Below are 16,486 nucleotides of genomic sequence, written 5' to 3'. Positions count from 1 at the left end.
CCGAGTGGAGTTGGAGACGCGGACTTTCCCATCCTGTTCCCAGCCTCTCACCTAATGGATCCCCCACCCCGAGTCGCACGTGTAATTTTCCTCAAGCATTTTGCTTGCTTTTAAAACTCACAGTCTCCCTCTCCTCTTCCGCTTCTGCTGCCTAAGTCTTCAGGGCCGAGGTGCCTCTCTTCCTCGTGAGAACCCAAAACAAACGAAGCTTCTGGACGACTGGCAGGCTCTTCTCCATTCTCCCTGTGGGAATCAGGTGCCCCCCATACGCTCCTGCAATGCCCCAGGCCTGTGCTTCTCGAAGGTTCATCTAGTGATCCCAACTCTCCACCCAATGTGGGCCTTGACTGCAGGAGACGAGATAAACCAGTGCTTACTGCGAACCAGGAAACTGTTTCACGCGCTTTTCACACTCATATCAACTGAATGTTCACAGCCCTATCAAAGAGCTGCCGTTATTGAATTCCGACATACAGTGTAAGCGGGCAGCCTCTGAGCTCAGACTGCTGTGTCAAAGCCTGGCTTTGCTGCGCGATGACTCAGCTGACTTAGCAACCCCATGCCTCAGTTCCCTCATTAGTCATCATGGCAATTAAGTACTCTATTAATTATTGTGCACCACAGTGGCAATATTAATCATGAACCCTTGCAAAATTATTTAATGAAGAATAAATGATAAAAATGCTGACAGTAATTGCTCTTTTTAATGTTTGTCTTTGTCCCCAAATGGCCACAACAGACAGGGTGAAGCCAAGAACCCCAAACTCCATCCCGGACAACCACGTGGTCACAGGGGCCCAACCACTTCCACTGCCAGCAGGAAACTGCTCGTAAGCAGAGCAGCCAGGACTCACACAGGCGTTCCTCAGTGGGATGCCACTGTCCCATGTGGCAGCTTGACTCCAATCCAGCATGCCAGTCTTGGCAGTGGTGATAATTATCCTCATCAACCTCTTTTACCATTATCACCCTCTGTTAACTTACCTGGATGGAAAACTCCTTAAAGCCAGACACGATTCTGTTTATGTCTGTTTGCCTTCCATCAAGGCGTTCTGTTCTGTCTTCTCCAGCCTCATTAAAACTTCAAGTGCCGGCGAAGCAGAACCAGAGAGAGAGGGATGGGGGGATCTTTTCTTCCTTGGATTGCTTTCCTCAGGCCAGGAGCCTGGAACTTCCTATCATCTCTAAACTTCATTCTGGTCTCTAAAACTGCTTCTATAAAAGTACTGTAGTATTTATTTCAGTTGGTGGTGTGCCCTAAGATCTCCAAGATGGGTCTAGAGAGCACCAAGGCAGATCCCTCACTCAGGGAAACTTCACCTTCTGTCATTGACTCCAAAATCAGTGCCTTCCTCCATCCCACACAGCCCTGCCTGCATCTCACACCTGCATCCCACACAGCCCTGCCTGCATCTCACACCTGCATCCCACACAGCCCTGCCTGCATCTCACACCTGCATCCCACACAGCCCTGCCTGCATCTCACACCTGCATCTCACACCTGCATCTCACACCTGCATCTCACACCTGCATCCCACACAGCCCGTCTGCATCTCACACCTGCATCTCACACCTGCATCTCACGCCTGCATCTCACACCTGCATCCCACACAGCCCTGCCTGCATCTCACACCTGCATCTCACACCTGCATCCCACATAGCCCGTCTGCATCTCACACCTGCATCTCACACCTGCATCCCACACAGCCCGTCTGCATCTCACGCCTGCATCTCACACCTGCATCTCAGGCTGCCTTTTCTCTCACCTGACTTAACACCACAGGGTTTCCAGTTTCTCTCCTGCCACATTTCTCCACTTGTTTGTACTGACAGCATCATTATCAGAACATACTATTCTAAATCACAAATCTGATTTTCCCAAAGCCCACACTGGGGTGCAGTGACGCAGCTGATGTGTCTGGGAAGGTAGCAAAAGATGGCCCACTGGGCCTGCTGCCACCAATGGGAGAACAGAATTGCCTGTGAAATGAAGTTCATATATTTCCAGTTACAAATTCATCCCCCTTCAGGCCACCTTTCAGAGGTGTGATGGTAAAGATTTAGCCAGAAGATAACTTGGGCCAGGGCAAGGAAGTAGGATAGATATGACCAGGATTGTGCCTGGAACACACACACTGTGTTCCTGGGTCATGGCCTCATGCACCACTTTGTTGCTGTGGCTAAAATAGAATGCAGCATTCCTACTCTCTTGGCTTTTGGGGATCGTGATATGGGATCAGCTAGACACTGTGCCCAGCACAGTCCCTGAGACCCACAAGGGCTCAAGTCACACAGGGAACCAGGGGTCTGCACGGGTTTGCAATCAGCATGGGCCTTTCTGGGATGAGATACCAAGGGAATGAGTTCAGATGAGGCAAAGCCACCTGCTCAAATCAGGCTGGTAGCGGGTGCTGCTGTGCCTCAGGTCTCAGCTGCAGTGTTAAGCTATTAGTCCAATGGAAGCTGCCAAGCCACAAACTGTTACTCCACAACTTGGTGGTCCTCTAGAAATTTTTTTCTCTCCACTGCTACCACTAATCACCCCAATTGTGGAGTCAGGGTGTCCATAACCTCTCATTAGAGAATGCACTAAACAAGAAGAAAAATGTTTCCGAGCCTCTCTTCATGACAATCTAGCAGTGACATCTGTGAGGATTTAGGACAAAGGAGAAAGGTGAAAATAAGACATACAGGCCCAGTCATCAGACTGGGAAGCCTGAAGGATGGAAAGTTGATGGGACGAGTTCGTGCACTGGCTTGAAACCATGAAGAAAAGCATAAATCATTACCCCAGAAAAATGTGGGCATGCACTTGTGCAAATATGCCTGCAGAGTTTTAATATAGTTTCAAAAAAGCATTAGACCCCTTTGGAACTGAATTAGAAAACTAAACATCAGCTGATCCAATGGCTTCCAGACGTGGTCAGGGAACTCCATCCAAATCAAAACAAAAGGTGACTCTGTTGGGTCACACAGTGGTTGAGAAGCGTGATGCCATGGGATCCCCAGAGCGCGTTTAGCAGTCATTACTGTAAACACTTCTGGGATTGCCACTTGCAGGTAAGATAGTGTGCTGCTGCCATCTAGTGGTGATAGTCCAGGAATGCTGCTTGATACTCTACCATGCACAAAAATGCCTCACAACAGCGTACAATCTGATGCAAAATATCAACAATGTCAAGGTTAGCAAACTCTGGTCTAATGTAGCAAAATATATTCAGTCAAGTGGATGGAGAACAGGATATAGCACTACTCCAGTTTCTGACAAACCAAGATTACAACTGGGCTCAGCTCTGAGACCTAGGGCCACCTACTGAACTTCTCTGAACTTCAGTTTCCACATCTCGTTAATGGAGGTGAACATGGAATTTACCTCCCAGAGTAAGCATGTTATGCATATCACTGTTCATGCATAAGAAAAAAAGAGCAGACATTCTTATCTTTATTACTTTTAGTATTGTTGTTGAGGAGAGTTTCATTAATGAGGGGATTGGCTTTCGATAACACAAAGAAGATGGGTTGGTGTGTTAACCCACCACCTGTAGCGTTGACGTCCCTGCGGACACTGGCTGTTCTGCTTCTGATCCAGCTCCCTGCTAATGTGCCTGGGAATGCAGCAGAAGGTAACAGACGCACAGAGGGGATGCTGATGGAGTTCCTGACTCCTGACTTCAACCTGGCCCGGCAGCACCAGTTGCGGCAACTTTTGAAATGGAAGATCAACTTTTTAAGTGGAAGATCTCTCTTTCTGTGTCTCTCCTTCCCTGTCTGTAATTTTGCCTTCCAGATAAATAAATCTCAAAAAAATGATCTCAGGAAAGTGTCTCCCCCTGGATAACTACAGGTATCGAGGAGATGAGTAAGCTGCAAGCGTCTGACAAGATCTAAACCAAGCAGGAGACTGGCTCCTCCTCCTCATGTAGCCCATGTAGCAGCTGTACGGTGTATGAACTTCTGTCCCATCCCTTACTTTGAAGAAGTCAGCCAGCTCATGCCTGTGTCTGGTATGGAGGGATTCGGTGAGACTCTCCCCTGCCGTGTATAGCTGCTTTCACCAATGAAAACACCAACATTCATCCTTAGGGGTACATTTTGATTTGCTAAATCTAAGTTACCTATCTTCACTTGGGATCCCCTAAAGGCAGAGCCTGAATGGAGAATTTGTGCTCAAGTTGTTTGAGTTCGCTAGATGATGCTATGGATAAAGGGGAAATGAGACACAAAAGAGAAAAACCCAGTGTAAGGTGCATTACCAAGGTCATGACTGTGGCTCAGTACATTCCAATGGTCTAACAAGTACAATTCCAGCAAGACCTTTATTCCTACCTTTTTTTTTAAAGGGTGAGGGACACTTACTTTTTTCTCTTTAAGACTTATTTATTTTATTTGAAAGATTTTACAGAGAAAAGAAGAGTCAGAGACAGATCCTCCATCCACTGGTCACTCCCCAAGTGGCCACAATGGCTGGAATTGAGCTGATCCAAAACCAGGAGTCAGGGTCCGCCTCCGGTCAGCCATGTGGGTGCAATAGCCCAAGAACATGACCAATCCTCCACTGCCTTTTCAGGTCATAAACACAGAGCTGAAACAGAAGTGAAACACCCAGGACACAAGCTGTCACTCACAAGGAATGCAGGGCAGAGGATCAGCCTGTTGAACCACCACTCCAACCCCACAACAAGACCGTTTAAAAGGGGCCTAGGTACCTCCAGGATTGTCTGCTAGAAAGAGCTGGAATGTCTACCCCTCAGGGCCTCACCCTCCCCAGATGAGTTTCTCCTAGAGCTGGTAACTTTCCTGCCGAGGCCCAGGCTAAAGTCAAGGTGTGTGACACATGCTTGAGACATGACTTCAAGGGGGAGGCATGCATGGGAACCCTCAAACACATTGCCCATAACTGCAATCAAGAGTGAGCTGATAGGTTCAAGTTAGAGCCCCGATGAGATATCAGTGCACTTGATACTGTGGACACGTGATTCTGAAAGTTCGTTCTGGAATCAGTGGATTGGCAGGGAAGGAGGGGAGTCATCAGAGTTTAACATCCCAGCGATGGCCTTCCACTGTAGAAGCTTCCCATTCATTCCCAGCTCTCCATCAGGGGCTCAGATCCTCGGCAGCTTCCAACCGAAGCTGACTTCCTTGTAGAGAAGCCAGGAGTCCAGCTAAGGGAGGTCTCCACTCCGAAACCTGGAGGCGCCAGAGTCCACCAATGAGTTACACATGCAATGGTTCCATGCACTGAACACAAACAAATGCTCCTCAGTTCACAGAGAAACATATTATTTTGTCATTTTCTTGAATCACGAGGGTCTCACAGCCTTTGTTTGTTTGTTTTACATTCTGGATAGAGCAGTACAAATTAAATTAGCTTCCTCGAGTCTCACATGCAGGTGCAGGGTTCCAAGGATTTGAGCCATCCTCTGTTACTTTTCCCAGGCCACAATCAGGAAGCTGGATGGTAAGTGGAATGTGACATGGACTGGTGCCCAGACAGGATGCTGGCACTTGAAGGTGGATGGCTAAAATTATTTTTAAGAATATTACAGGCTATTAATTTCCGGTGGTATAAGTTCACTGGATTATGATCAGGCAGCTGTCACAGCTTTGGTCTTCTATTCCCCAAACTTTCTGCTAGACCCAACTACACCATGTAGCCTGGCTTCTTTGTATTTAGATGTGGTGACATTATTGAGGTCTTGTTGATGGAATGTGGATGGAAATTAAAGAAATCTCTGAAACGAAAACATCTACCCCACAATCAAACAAATAAAATATCTGACATCTATGCCGCTTATTTTGCTTTAAGCAAATGACTTTATATTTTGTCAAAACTTACCTTTAGGGGTTGGTGCAGTGGCATTGTAGGTTAAACCTCTGTTTGTGCTGCCATCATTCCACATGGCTGCAGGTTTGAGTCCTGGTTGCTCCATTTCCAATCCAGTTCCCTCCATATGACCTGGGAAGGCAGCAGAAGATGGTTCAAGTTCTTGGGTGTCTGTATCTATTTAGAAGATCCTGGAAAAGTTCCTGACTTTGGATTGGCCCAGCTCTGGATGTTATCAGCTCTTTGGGCTATTACCAAGAGGATGGAAAATCTTTTCTCTTTCTCTGTCTCTCACTTTGTCAGCAATTCTGACTTCCAGGTAAAATAAATGAATCTCTGAATAAAATATTTTTAAGAACCTGGCACTTCTAAGATGGGCTGTTGGAATGAAGGAGAGAGACTAGTATTAAACTACTAATAATCCAAAAGGATTGGAAGCAGAGATTTCAGATTACTGGTTAACATTCTGTTTCCTTATCCAAGTAATGTTCACATGGATACAATCAGTTTGTGAAAAGTGAACGTGCCAACTAATTATGATAATTGAGTAATTCTGACAATCGCGTTCCCGGTATGTGCTTTAACTTCATTAAAATGTTTTTAAAATATTTGGTGTTTAATACCTCAAACTCATTAAAATTCATCTGCTGCAGCAGCTAGTATTACTTTAAACATTCATTCCTGGGACTGCAGAAAGGTAAATAAATGCACCTAAAACCGGATTTTTTCCTGTAGAATGCATTTTAATGATTTGCTACTCATTGGATGTGGATACTTCGAGAGTAAATGGAAACCTAGCTGATTGTCACTCATCCTGAGAATCTGAAATTCAGATCTTTATGATTCTAATCTTTAAATGACAATGTCCACCCACTCACTGTTGCATTAACCAGTGATGGTTAACGAGTTTCAATAATAAACAGATCTCTGAAAACATCTCTGTCACTCCACAAGACGGCTTTTGGATACCCAACCTAGGGCGGCACGGTGTGAGCGCCTCAGCAAATCCATCAGAGTCCAAACTTTGAGTCTCGTCTGTGAGGACTTTCAAACTACACCAGGGTGACTTTCATTTTTCTGCTCTTTTTCCTAGACTGATTTCCCACTCCACACCGCTTTAGGGTGCTCTGCACATGACTGCCTCAAAAAGTGCGTTTGTGTTTTGCTTTCACATAAAAGGTGTGGGTCACAGCTTATGCAGAAAACAATTTAAACACATTTTTTTTTTTCATCCTGGAACAATGGTCTCAAGGGAAACCTTTTTCCCTTTGGAAGTGTTGAAGTCATGTAATCCTCCTGAGACAAGTGGTACAGGACACAAAAGGGACCGTCGTTCTTGCAGGTCTACAAAGCAGGCCGCTGCTCTCACACGGGCAAAAACCCGTCAGAATAAGCGTAACTGAAATCTCCTTTTTCTTTCCTTTCTAGCTAAAAATAAGTATTTTTATGTTCAGCCAAGGAAAATACGATTGAGATTTAATATGCATTGGAGAGAGTACTGCTTTCTAAAAAATAAATAAATAAAAAGCTGCAAGAAGAAATAGAACTTACTGCCTTAAATATATTTTTCCTTAAACATCCCAAGTGTATTTTACTGGTGCTAACGTGTTTTTAGGTGAGAAATCAAGAAAGAACGATAGACTCAAGCAACATGAAAAGAGATAACGGATATACGAAATTCAGAAATGGTCTCTCCAGGAGTTCCATCAAAATAAAATTGGGAAAATAATTAGCATAAAAACTTAAAGGTTTGGGAAAAAAATCTTTATTTTAACCTTATTAATCTTGTTGCATCAAGCCAGAACAACAAAAATTATTTTCTTAGGTAACTGTGGAAATAGAATGGCAAGCAGTTAGATTTTCATTTCAAAGCAAGCATTCACTATATTTCACCGTGAGACATCCTTGAAACTTGCATTTGCGGAAACTGTTTTCAACAGATTCTCTTCACAGTGTACAAAAAAGCCTTTGCTAAGTAGATTCTTATTTTCTTCCTGATAATTATCATTGTTTATGCCTAAAATATACACGGTGGTTTGTGAGGACGTGCTTTGAATGTGACATGTAAAATATGATGCGAAGTGTGAATTTTCCTGAATATGAGAAATCTTATTTCATATTTGTTAGATACTGAGTTACACAGAATTCTGTGAACATTTCATGTCAAGCTGTTTTCAGATCCTGTAAGAACCTCACACGTAAGTTCTCTCGAGAGTCACAGATGCTCCCGGATCTGCAGTCCGTCATTGCAGTCATCCTGCTGTAATTTAACCAGACTTGACTTCTGTAAGTACTTTCACTAATGCTGTAAAATAATTTATTGTTTCCTTTCTTTAGAAATTCAAATTTAGAATTGACAAGATCTGCATGTCTGTATAAATCCACTCCTAGCTTTCTGCTCTGCCACCCTAAATAACGTTTTTGTTTTTGTTTTCCTTCAGTAATTACCTGAATGAAATCCAATATTTGAGCATGAATTATATTTGACTGGCTGGAATAGAGACATTTAGAGAATGGTCAATTGAAAAGAATTTTAAAAGAAGGGTAAAAAAGTAGAAAACAAAGATTAATGAGGTAAGGAACCTTGGAAATGCTTGTATTATTTTTTTGAAACACCAGATCTGGAGAATACAAAATACAGTAAAGTTCAAATACAGTTAAACATGCGACCCAATCATTTTAGGGAAAGTACTATTATTCTTTAGAATGGGTGATAGAATTTGTAAGACATAAACATGAGATCCTGAGCATGACCTAAAGGAAGATAGGAAAAGAAGAAGAAAAAAAATTTAAAGTTAGCAAAATTTTGAAAGATAAGTCTTGAGTCAGAAACAAAGTAGAGGGGTGATGTGAATAAAGTTACAGAAGAAAAAAAGGGGGGGGCTAGTGTGACTGGGGGAAAACACACAGAACAGAAGTACAAATGAAAACTTGTGGGACTATCCGACTCACTTTAGGTTTTCAGTTGCTTATTTTGTAACACACACCTTTGTACCTGCAAACCTGCAGCAAATCATACTGGGTAAGTAGTACAATTCTTGCATGTGAAGTTCTGCTTTGTATCTGCAGGAGACTACGTCAGAGAAGAGCACTCCAACAGGAGAAGTGAGGTAATACAGCCAGGATTTATGACTCAACACCAATATTGGCAATACATTTAGAAAAAAACCTAATTTTTCTCATAATAAAAATGAAAAACAAAACAGTCTAGGCGCAGAAAACGAGAAAAGCAAAGTAAAGGCAAGGCTTTAGGAAAACCAGGCGAGCGGAATGGAAAGCTTCCATGAGGATGCAATTCTCCACCTATCTTCAGCGCATGTTGGACGAGGGCCTGCAATTCCCACTCTCTCTATTCCAGTCAGCTTTTTGTCGGTTTTTCAGACTGAAATTCCTCAGTTCAAACCCTAAGGAAAAGCACAGTCTACCAAAAAGAGTAATAAACACAAAGAATGAGCTTGCAAAGTGAATGTTGGAAAAACTTTTAAATATCATGGACGGATAAAATGTGTACCGGATAGTTTTTGTGCTTCTTACTTTTATGTTTTTCCTTTAGAATCAATACAGTGGTATGTTTTTTGCAATGGTTGGACTTGTAGACCTTGAGGAAAGAAAATAAATTCAAAGACCTGTATCCAGTTAGTGAAATTCTGAACTACGGTTATGTCCAGGAAATGTTTGTAGACTAGTGCTAATGAGTTACAGAATATTCAAGGAAGTTGGGTGTGGGTAGCAACATATTTACGGAAAGCCTCAAGGAAAGTGGATGCGTTATACAGGCCCTTGCCCTTCATTTCTAATATCTTCTTCTTTTTTTTTCCAATGTAGAAGTCAGCTATGAAAAATCACACAGCAGTGACAACCTTTATTCTTCTTGGAATAACCAATGATCCACAGTTACAGGTGGTCATATTTCTTCTCCTTTTATTCACCTACCTGCTGAGTGTTACCGGGAACCTAACCATCATCACGCTCAGCCTGTTGGATTCACATCTTAAGACACCTATGTATTTCTTCCTCCGAAATTTCTCAGTTTTAGAAATCTCATTCACAACTGTCTGTATCCCCAAATTTCTTGTTAGTATGGCAACAGGTGATAGGTCTATCTCTTACAATGATTGTGCCACACAGCTATTTTTCACTATTCTCTTGGGAGCAACTGAATTCTTTCTCCTGGCTGCCATGTCCTATGACCGCTATGTGGCCATCTGCAAGCCACTGCACTACACGACCATCATGAACCACAGGATCTGCAACGTGCTGGTCTTTGCTTCGTGGCTAGCTGGTTTCCTGATCATTTTTCCACCACTCATTATGGGTCTCCAGCTTGATTTCTGTGCTGCCAACACCATAGATCATTTCTTCTGTGATGTTTCTCCCATACTGCAGCTCTCCTGCACAAACACAGACACCATAGAGTTGATGATGCTTCTGTCCGCCATCTTGACACTCCTGGTCACGCTGGCGTTGGTGATTCTCTCCTATACACACATTCTCAGAACTATTGTGAAGATACCTTCTTCTCAACAGAGAAAGAAAGCCTTTTCTACATGTTCTTCCCACATGGTGGTTGTGTCCATATCTTATGGAAGCTGCATCTTCATGTACGTGAAACCCTCTGCAAAGGAAAGAGTGTCATTAAATAAAGGGATAGCCCTATTGACCACCTCCGTTGCCCCCATGCTGAATCCTTTCATTTATACACTAAGAAACAAACAAGTGAAAGATGCTGTTAAGCACATGACCAAAAAGGTTAAGGTTTTCTCACTGAAGTGAGACCATCACTGAAGTAAGGTGGTGAGTAAAGGAACGCAAGAGCAGGGTGCAGCACCTAGCTCTTCCGTGTCTGCATCCAGAACAATGCTTTTTGACCTGCACTTTTCCTTGTGGCTGCCAAATCAACACAGCCTGACCCTAAAGCTCTATCTCATGCTGAGAGCATAGGGAAAAGACAGTGTTTTTTTTTTTTTAATTAAAAAAACCACCCTTATGCTTTGTATATTTACCAGTTTCCCCTCCCCCACCCCATACTCTCTTAGATGGAGAAAAAAAAACCCTCAGGCTTTTACTTTGTTATGTATTTGTACTGGAAATAACATATTATCTATATTTTATCATCTAAGGATTTTATTCTTGGGAAATATAGAATCTGAGTTTCTTCCTCGCTGTTTAGTAGAACATCAGAGTAAATCAGTTAAAAGGTGTTTCTTTAATTATAGAGTTTGGTAATATTAAAGCTTTACCCAGATTCAAAGACACCATGTATTTTTAGTAGCACAGTAACACAACTTCAATGAAGTTGTTTTCTGCCAATGCTTATCGGAAAGATTACAGTTGACATTTACTAATTAGTGCTAAAATGCCAAGTTTCGTGACGTGTGTTCACTTCTTCAAAACTTCATGAGAGAGGAGTTGTTTTGGAAGAAAACCACAGGATCTATGGAACTTAAAAAGCAAAATAAAACTAAGATTCATACGTGATTTCACTTCTGTCATAAAATGGTCTTTAATGTCCATTAATCTCTTATAACTCCTTAGCAATAGGAAGTGGAAATACCGCTAGTGTTGTTAAGAGTATAGAAAAACAGCTGTGTGTTCAAAACATCCCTCAGACTTACAGAATTTCCATGCAGAACACGGAGGCCACATGGATTAGGTGAAGTAGACAATTTTCCAAATTAAAATGCTATAGAAGGACTGATGGGGTGCAAAGCAAAACACTTTGGCCTTTTACTCTGATCCAAGGAAAGAACCTTCCATAGGCGAATGTGAATTTGTTAAATAAGTATTTGTCTGACTCCTTTCCACAGGAGATAACATGAGCTTGTGGAAGATTTCTGATTGGAAGGACTATTGTTTGACTTTTTAAGTTATTCTGTGATCTTATCACAATTTATTTCAAAGTAAACATAAGTTTGCTAGGCTTCCGGGCAAGCAGTTGAATAGCAATTTCACAACCATTACTGACAAGCTTTGAGTCTATGTGTTTAGAGAACTGTTAGTTGGGCATTGAGAAGATACAAATAAACATGTCAATTGGAAATCATAGATATACATGTTTTTAGAAATCGGAAAACATTAAGAATATTCCATTTATTTATTTTAATATTTGTTATTTGGGAAAAAGAACCAGAGAATAGCAAAAGCTTTCCCATCTGCAGGTGCATCCACAATCAGGATGGAGCCAGGCTGCAGCCAGGAGCTGAGAATTCATTCCAGTTCTAAAGTGTTCCCAAGGACCTGATACCTAAACCACCCCAGCTTCCTCCCAGGGTGCATGTCAACAGGAAGCTAGAATGGAGAGGAGTGCTGGCAGCCAGACTCAGGAACCTGATACAGGTTGTAGATGTCCCAGAGTGATACCTTACAAAGTGTCAGACATCTGCCCGAAATATTACAGATGATAACAAAAGATGACATATCCAAAAAAAAATCCTTCAACTCTCCATATTTGACAGGGGAGGATCAGGATAAAACTTTCTACTTTATAGATAATGTCTACATTTAAGAAAAGTTGACTCAGAATATTTTAGATTAGGCAAAAGTTGTGATGCTAAAATATATTTTCTTATGAACATTGGTGCATATGTCTTCAGTTCTTGTCTGTGATGCTCACTTTTATTATGTCAACTTAAATGCGTTAAGAAATAGCTAGAAACTGGGGACCTGGCACGGTGGCACAGTGGTTAAGGTCCTCGCCTTGCACGCCCGGGATCCCATTTGGGTGCCAGTTCTAGTCCCAGCGGCCCCGCTTCCCATCCAGCTCCCTGCCTGTGGCCCGGGAGGGCAGTTGAGGATGGCCCAAGGCTTTGGGACCCTGCAGCCACGTGGGAGACCTGGAAGAGGCTCCTGGCTTCGGATTGGCTCAGCTCCAGCCGTTGCAGCCACCTGGGGAGTGAGTCATCGAACGGAGGATCTTCTCTGTCTCTCCTCTGTCTATCCACCTTTCCAATAAAAATAAAAATAAATTTTTTTAAAAAAAGAAGGTTTCTTTTCTTTTCTTTTTCATTTCTTCAGTAACATATTGGTTATTCAGTAACATATTATTTAACTTCTTGGCATTATATATTGTTCAACATTCTTCCTGTTTTTTATTTTGTTTTATAGTTTTTCATTTAAGGGAATGTATAGTAACTGTGTAATAGAGACTATCATATCCAGATGTGAAGATACAATGTAGTATGGTTCTCTACTTCCAAATCAATGATAGACTCCCAATGAAACTGTTAACTATATCTTGACAATGGGATGCTGAACTGTCTGCCATTGTTTGTACCTGTAATGCCAGGATGTACTTAAATAGCAGAATGATAGACTTAGGGCTGCTTATAAAGGACTATACTACTGTAATAAAATAGGGGAAATCATTGTGGGGGAGAAGTTTGAGGAGGAGATAGGTAAATTCCATAGCCTTTGGAATTATATCATAAACTAAAAAATTAAAATTATGAAAAAAGGATATCTGTAAACCCTACACTAGACTGCCCACCTGGAACCAAAGTAACACATATCCAACCAAAATCATGTTACACATTGAAACTGAAATTCTTTGATCATGAAATTACTTTATTAGGTTGATACAAAAAGCTGATTTAGCAGATACACAAAACCAATGTATGGACACAAGAAAATGCAAACAAATCAAGGTTATTTAAGGCTTCCAAAGGAATAAAATAGCTCTTTAACAACAGTTGCGTGTGCGCACGCATACACACACACACACTAGAATGAATGAGCTGGCAGGCAAAGAATTTGGGCTTCTGGCATGGTTAAGGTGAGGATTCAAGGTGAGGATTTAACCACTGGGTCATCACAGCGGGCCCTACCAATCAGAGTATTACTAATCTATGAATTCCACAACAATACTCTTCAAAGATTTGGTATTACCACACTTGGAACTTGTCATTCCTCCTACAGATACATTGTATCTACAGCACGCATCAGATTCCACCTGCACATTGCTATGTGTATGACTTGGGAGAAAGGGAGCTGGCATGAGCATGAAGCTACAGCTGTATGCTGTATTAGTAGAGAAACAAGTTCTCTAACTCTGACCCGCAAGACTCGGAAGAGTGGCCTTCCTCTTCTGTTTCCCAGAAAATCGTTGAGTGCTAACCAAGGAGACCTTATGTAGGACTAAATAAAAAAAAAAAAACACCTTATCTTCTTACCTTTTGTTTGGGACAATATATATATTTGCTACAGTATGAGAAATACAAGTACCTCCCAGCAAAATAGATATTTAATTCTGTGCATTTAAGTGTCATAAACTCTTACGGCCATATGCTGGTGAACACACCATGGTGTTGAGGCTATGGATATATTCCTCATGATTCTGGAAGCTTGGATTTATATCTACACTTCAGCCTCAGCAGGACTAAACAGGAAGGAAAACGCAGCACTCTTGTGCAAAGGGATAATTCCTAAAAGTTACACCAATTACCTCCTCCCCCATCATTTATCCTGGAAAGTCCCAAGGCAATAACAAGTACAAGGAAGACTAGACAAAGGAAAATTCTATTCCATGGAAAAACGCAGAGTTTCTGAATTCTAGACAATATCACAGAATGAAGCTATGAAATTAAACATTATAGGGGATGTGAAAAGCTCAGGTGTGCATGCCAATCTAATAATGGTTCATTTACCTTAAAGGTGGTTTTTGTCTAAGAATTGTTATGCTCTTCATTTTCTACTCTCATCTTGCATCCCAACATAGAATGCCTCTTTTTCCTACTTCTAAAACCTCATCTATACATCTGTGATTTCAAAACATGGTAGTGTCAAAGGGCACGTGTTAAGACAGTTCACATTATCAGTTTAACGTAGCTGTTCTTCAAATACAAATTTTGCTTTCCCAAATGCTCAGTGCTTGGGGAAAACAGTTGTACAGCATGTAAATTGGTGATCCTTTGGGAAGTGATGATTTTAGATATCATAGCCTTCTGAGAGTTCTTCAGGTAATTGTCTTCAGGATACAAAAAGCAACCAAACTCCATTATATCAAGAGCTGGCACACTTTATCTGACACTGTATGTAATACTTGGGCAAGGATCCAATCTAGTGTTAAGCACACTAGAGCAAATGGGGGAAGTTAATACACTATTCTAATTACAATGCAATAGCTGATAAAACCTCCTCCCAGATTGTGAATTAAAGAGAAAGGTAGGCATGCATTGTGAGTTGTCATGGAATTGACTCAGAGAGGAAGGACATAGCAGTGTGCTCAGTTCATTACAAGATAAAATAACACATCACTGCTGAAACCAAGGTTGTTTTGTCTGAATTAATCTGTGTCTTTATCTTTTTCAGATATTTCTATGTTTCAGATAAGCATTTACATTTAAAAGCTTTTTGTTTTAGACTCAAAAACGAAAATAATTGCTATTTTAAAGGCAACACTTCCTATTAGATATATTGTAACTTAAATTTGTTAAACTTTTACTAGTAAATCATTCATCTTTTTTCTCTATTTTTTTTAATTTAGGGAAATTAGAGGAAAGAAGATTAATGTAAACAATGTTAATTTTGAATTGGAAAGCCTTTTTATTTTAAAGGTATCTAATATTCAGAATGCTTAACACCTCTAAGCTTTCATAGGCCACTTCCAATGATGTCATAATGTGAAGCTTATGTATTTTAGTTAGTATGTGTTTGAGGATAATTGCTGTGTGTGTGTCAAAGTTGAACAAAAGAATGATATGACTTTATGAAATTTTGATCTATGTGTTTTAGATATATTGATTCCTACAGTTGTTGCCACTGAGTAACTTGCATAGTGAAAAAAAAATCTAGAACAGATTACTGATAAATTATGTAAAGTTGAAAGGAATGTACAAGGGACGCAAAAGGCAGAGTTTTTCACTTATGTATGTCCACAGTATTAGCACAGGATGCTACTCCATGACTTCAGGGAGAAATGGAAAAAGTGATGTACATTTGGTGCAAAGAAATTTTGAAATATTCGCCTTGATGAGGTGTTCAAACATCTGTGAAAATGTGCTTGGATTTCAGTTTTTCAGCTTGAAAATAAGCTCACCGAGTATTTCCATTTTTTATGAGCCTTTGAAGTCCCGGGGTGCATGGTTTTGGCAGCAGAACTCTGGCATTTGTTCCTGATGCACACTGAGGTGTGAGTACTGTGTTTTTGCTCATGCTGCTCTTTTTGCTGAGGGATGTCTCGTCTCTTTTATCTGCCTCTTAGATCCATCCTAGAATCATTCTCTGTAAACATCTTTCAGTATTGATGGGAAACAGATTTCATTGATTGTTAGATGTTTATTATTTGTACCTCTGTCTACTCGGCAATAATACATATCTTAGAGTTGGAAAATAATAATCTCAACATCTTGTCGCAAGGGGAAAAAATGCATCATTTCTCATGGTGCTTGTTCCCAGAAAATCACTTCAATATTTGATGTTCTTGGTGGTGAAGGTATTTGAGAAAGAATTTACTATTGGGATTACCATTTTTTTAAATCTTAACCCTAGTCTCCAGCTTTCCTTCTGCATCCCCCTGACTCACTTAGTACGTGTCAGAATTAGGGAGGAGCTCTCCGTGGTCATTATCTCTCTGACGGAGTGCTAGGTGGACATGTGAATGACCTCACTTCCTACAGGAATACATGTGTCTGAAATCTTTGTCAGCATCACTTTCTGCATCCTTGT

At 41.2% G+C, this 16,486-nt stretch overlaps 1 protein-coding gene across 1 annotated transcript; it reads left to right on the top strand.

Annotated features, from left to right (window-relative positions):
• The first annotated feature begins 912 nt into the window (after positions 1-912).
• Positions 913-10,597, top strand: LOC121159144 (olfactory receptor 6C74). The gene is made up of 2 exons (XM_040984164.1): positions 913-927; positions 9,650-10,597. Exons 1-2 carry the CDS (start codon positions 913-915, stop codon positions 10,595-10,597), a joined length of 963 nt encoding a protein of 320 aa, XP_040840098.1.
• Positions 10,598-16,486: the final 5,889 nt, after the last annotated feature.

This window comes from Ochotona curzoniae, unplaced genomic scaffold, assembly GCF_017591425.1.
Source record: "Ochotona curzoniae isolate NIBS_2020 unplaced genomic scaffold, NIBS_Ocur_1.0 contig_1014, whole genome shotgun sequence".
Classification (NCBI taxonomy): domain Eukaryota; kingdom Metazoa; phylum Chordata; class Mammalia; order Lagomorpha; family Ochotonidae; genus Ochotona; species Ochotona curzoniae.
The sequence above is the reverse complement of the archived record's forward strand: the minus strand, read 5'-3'. Positions and strand labels throughout refer to the sequence as shown.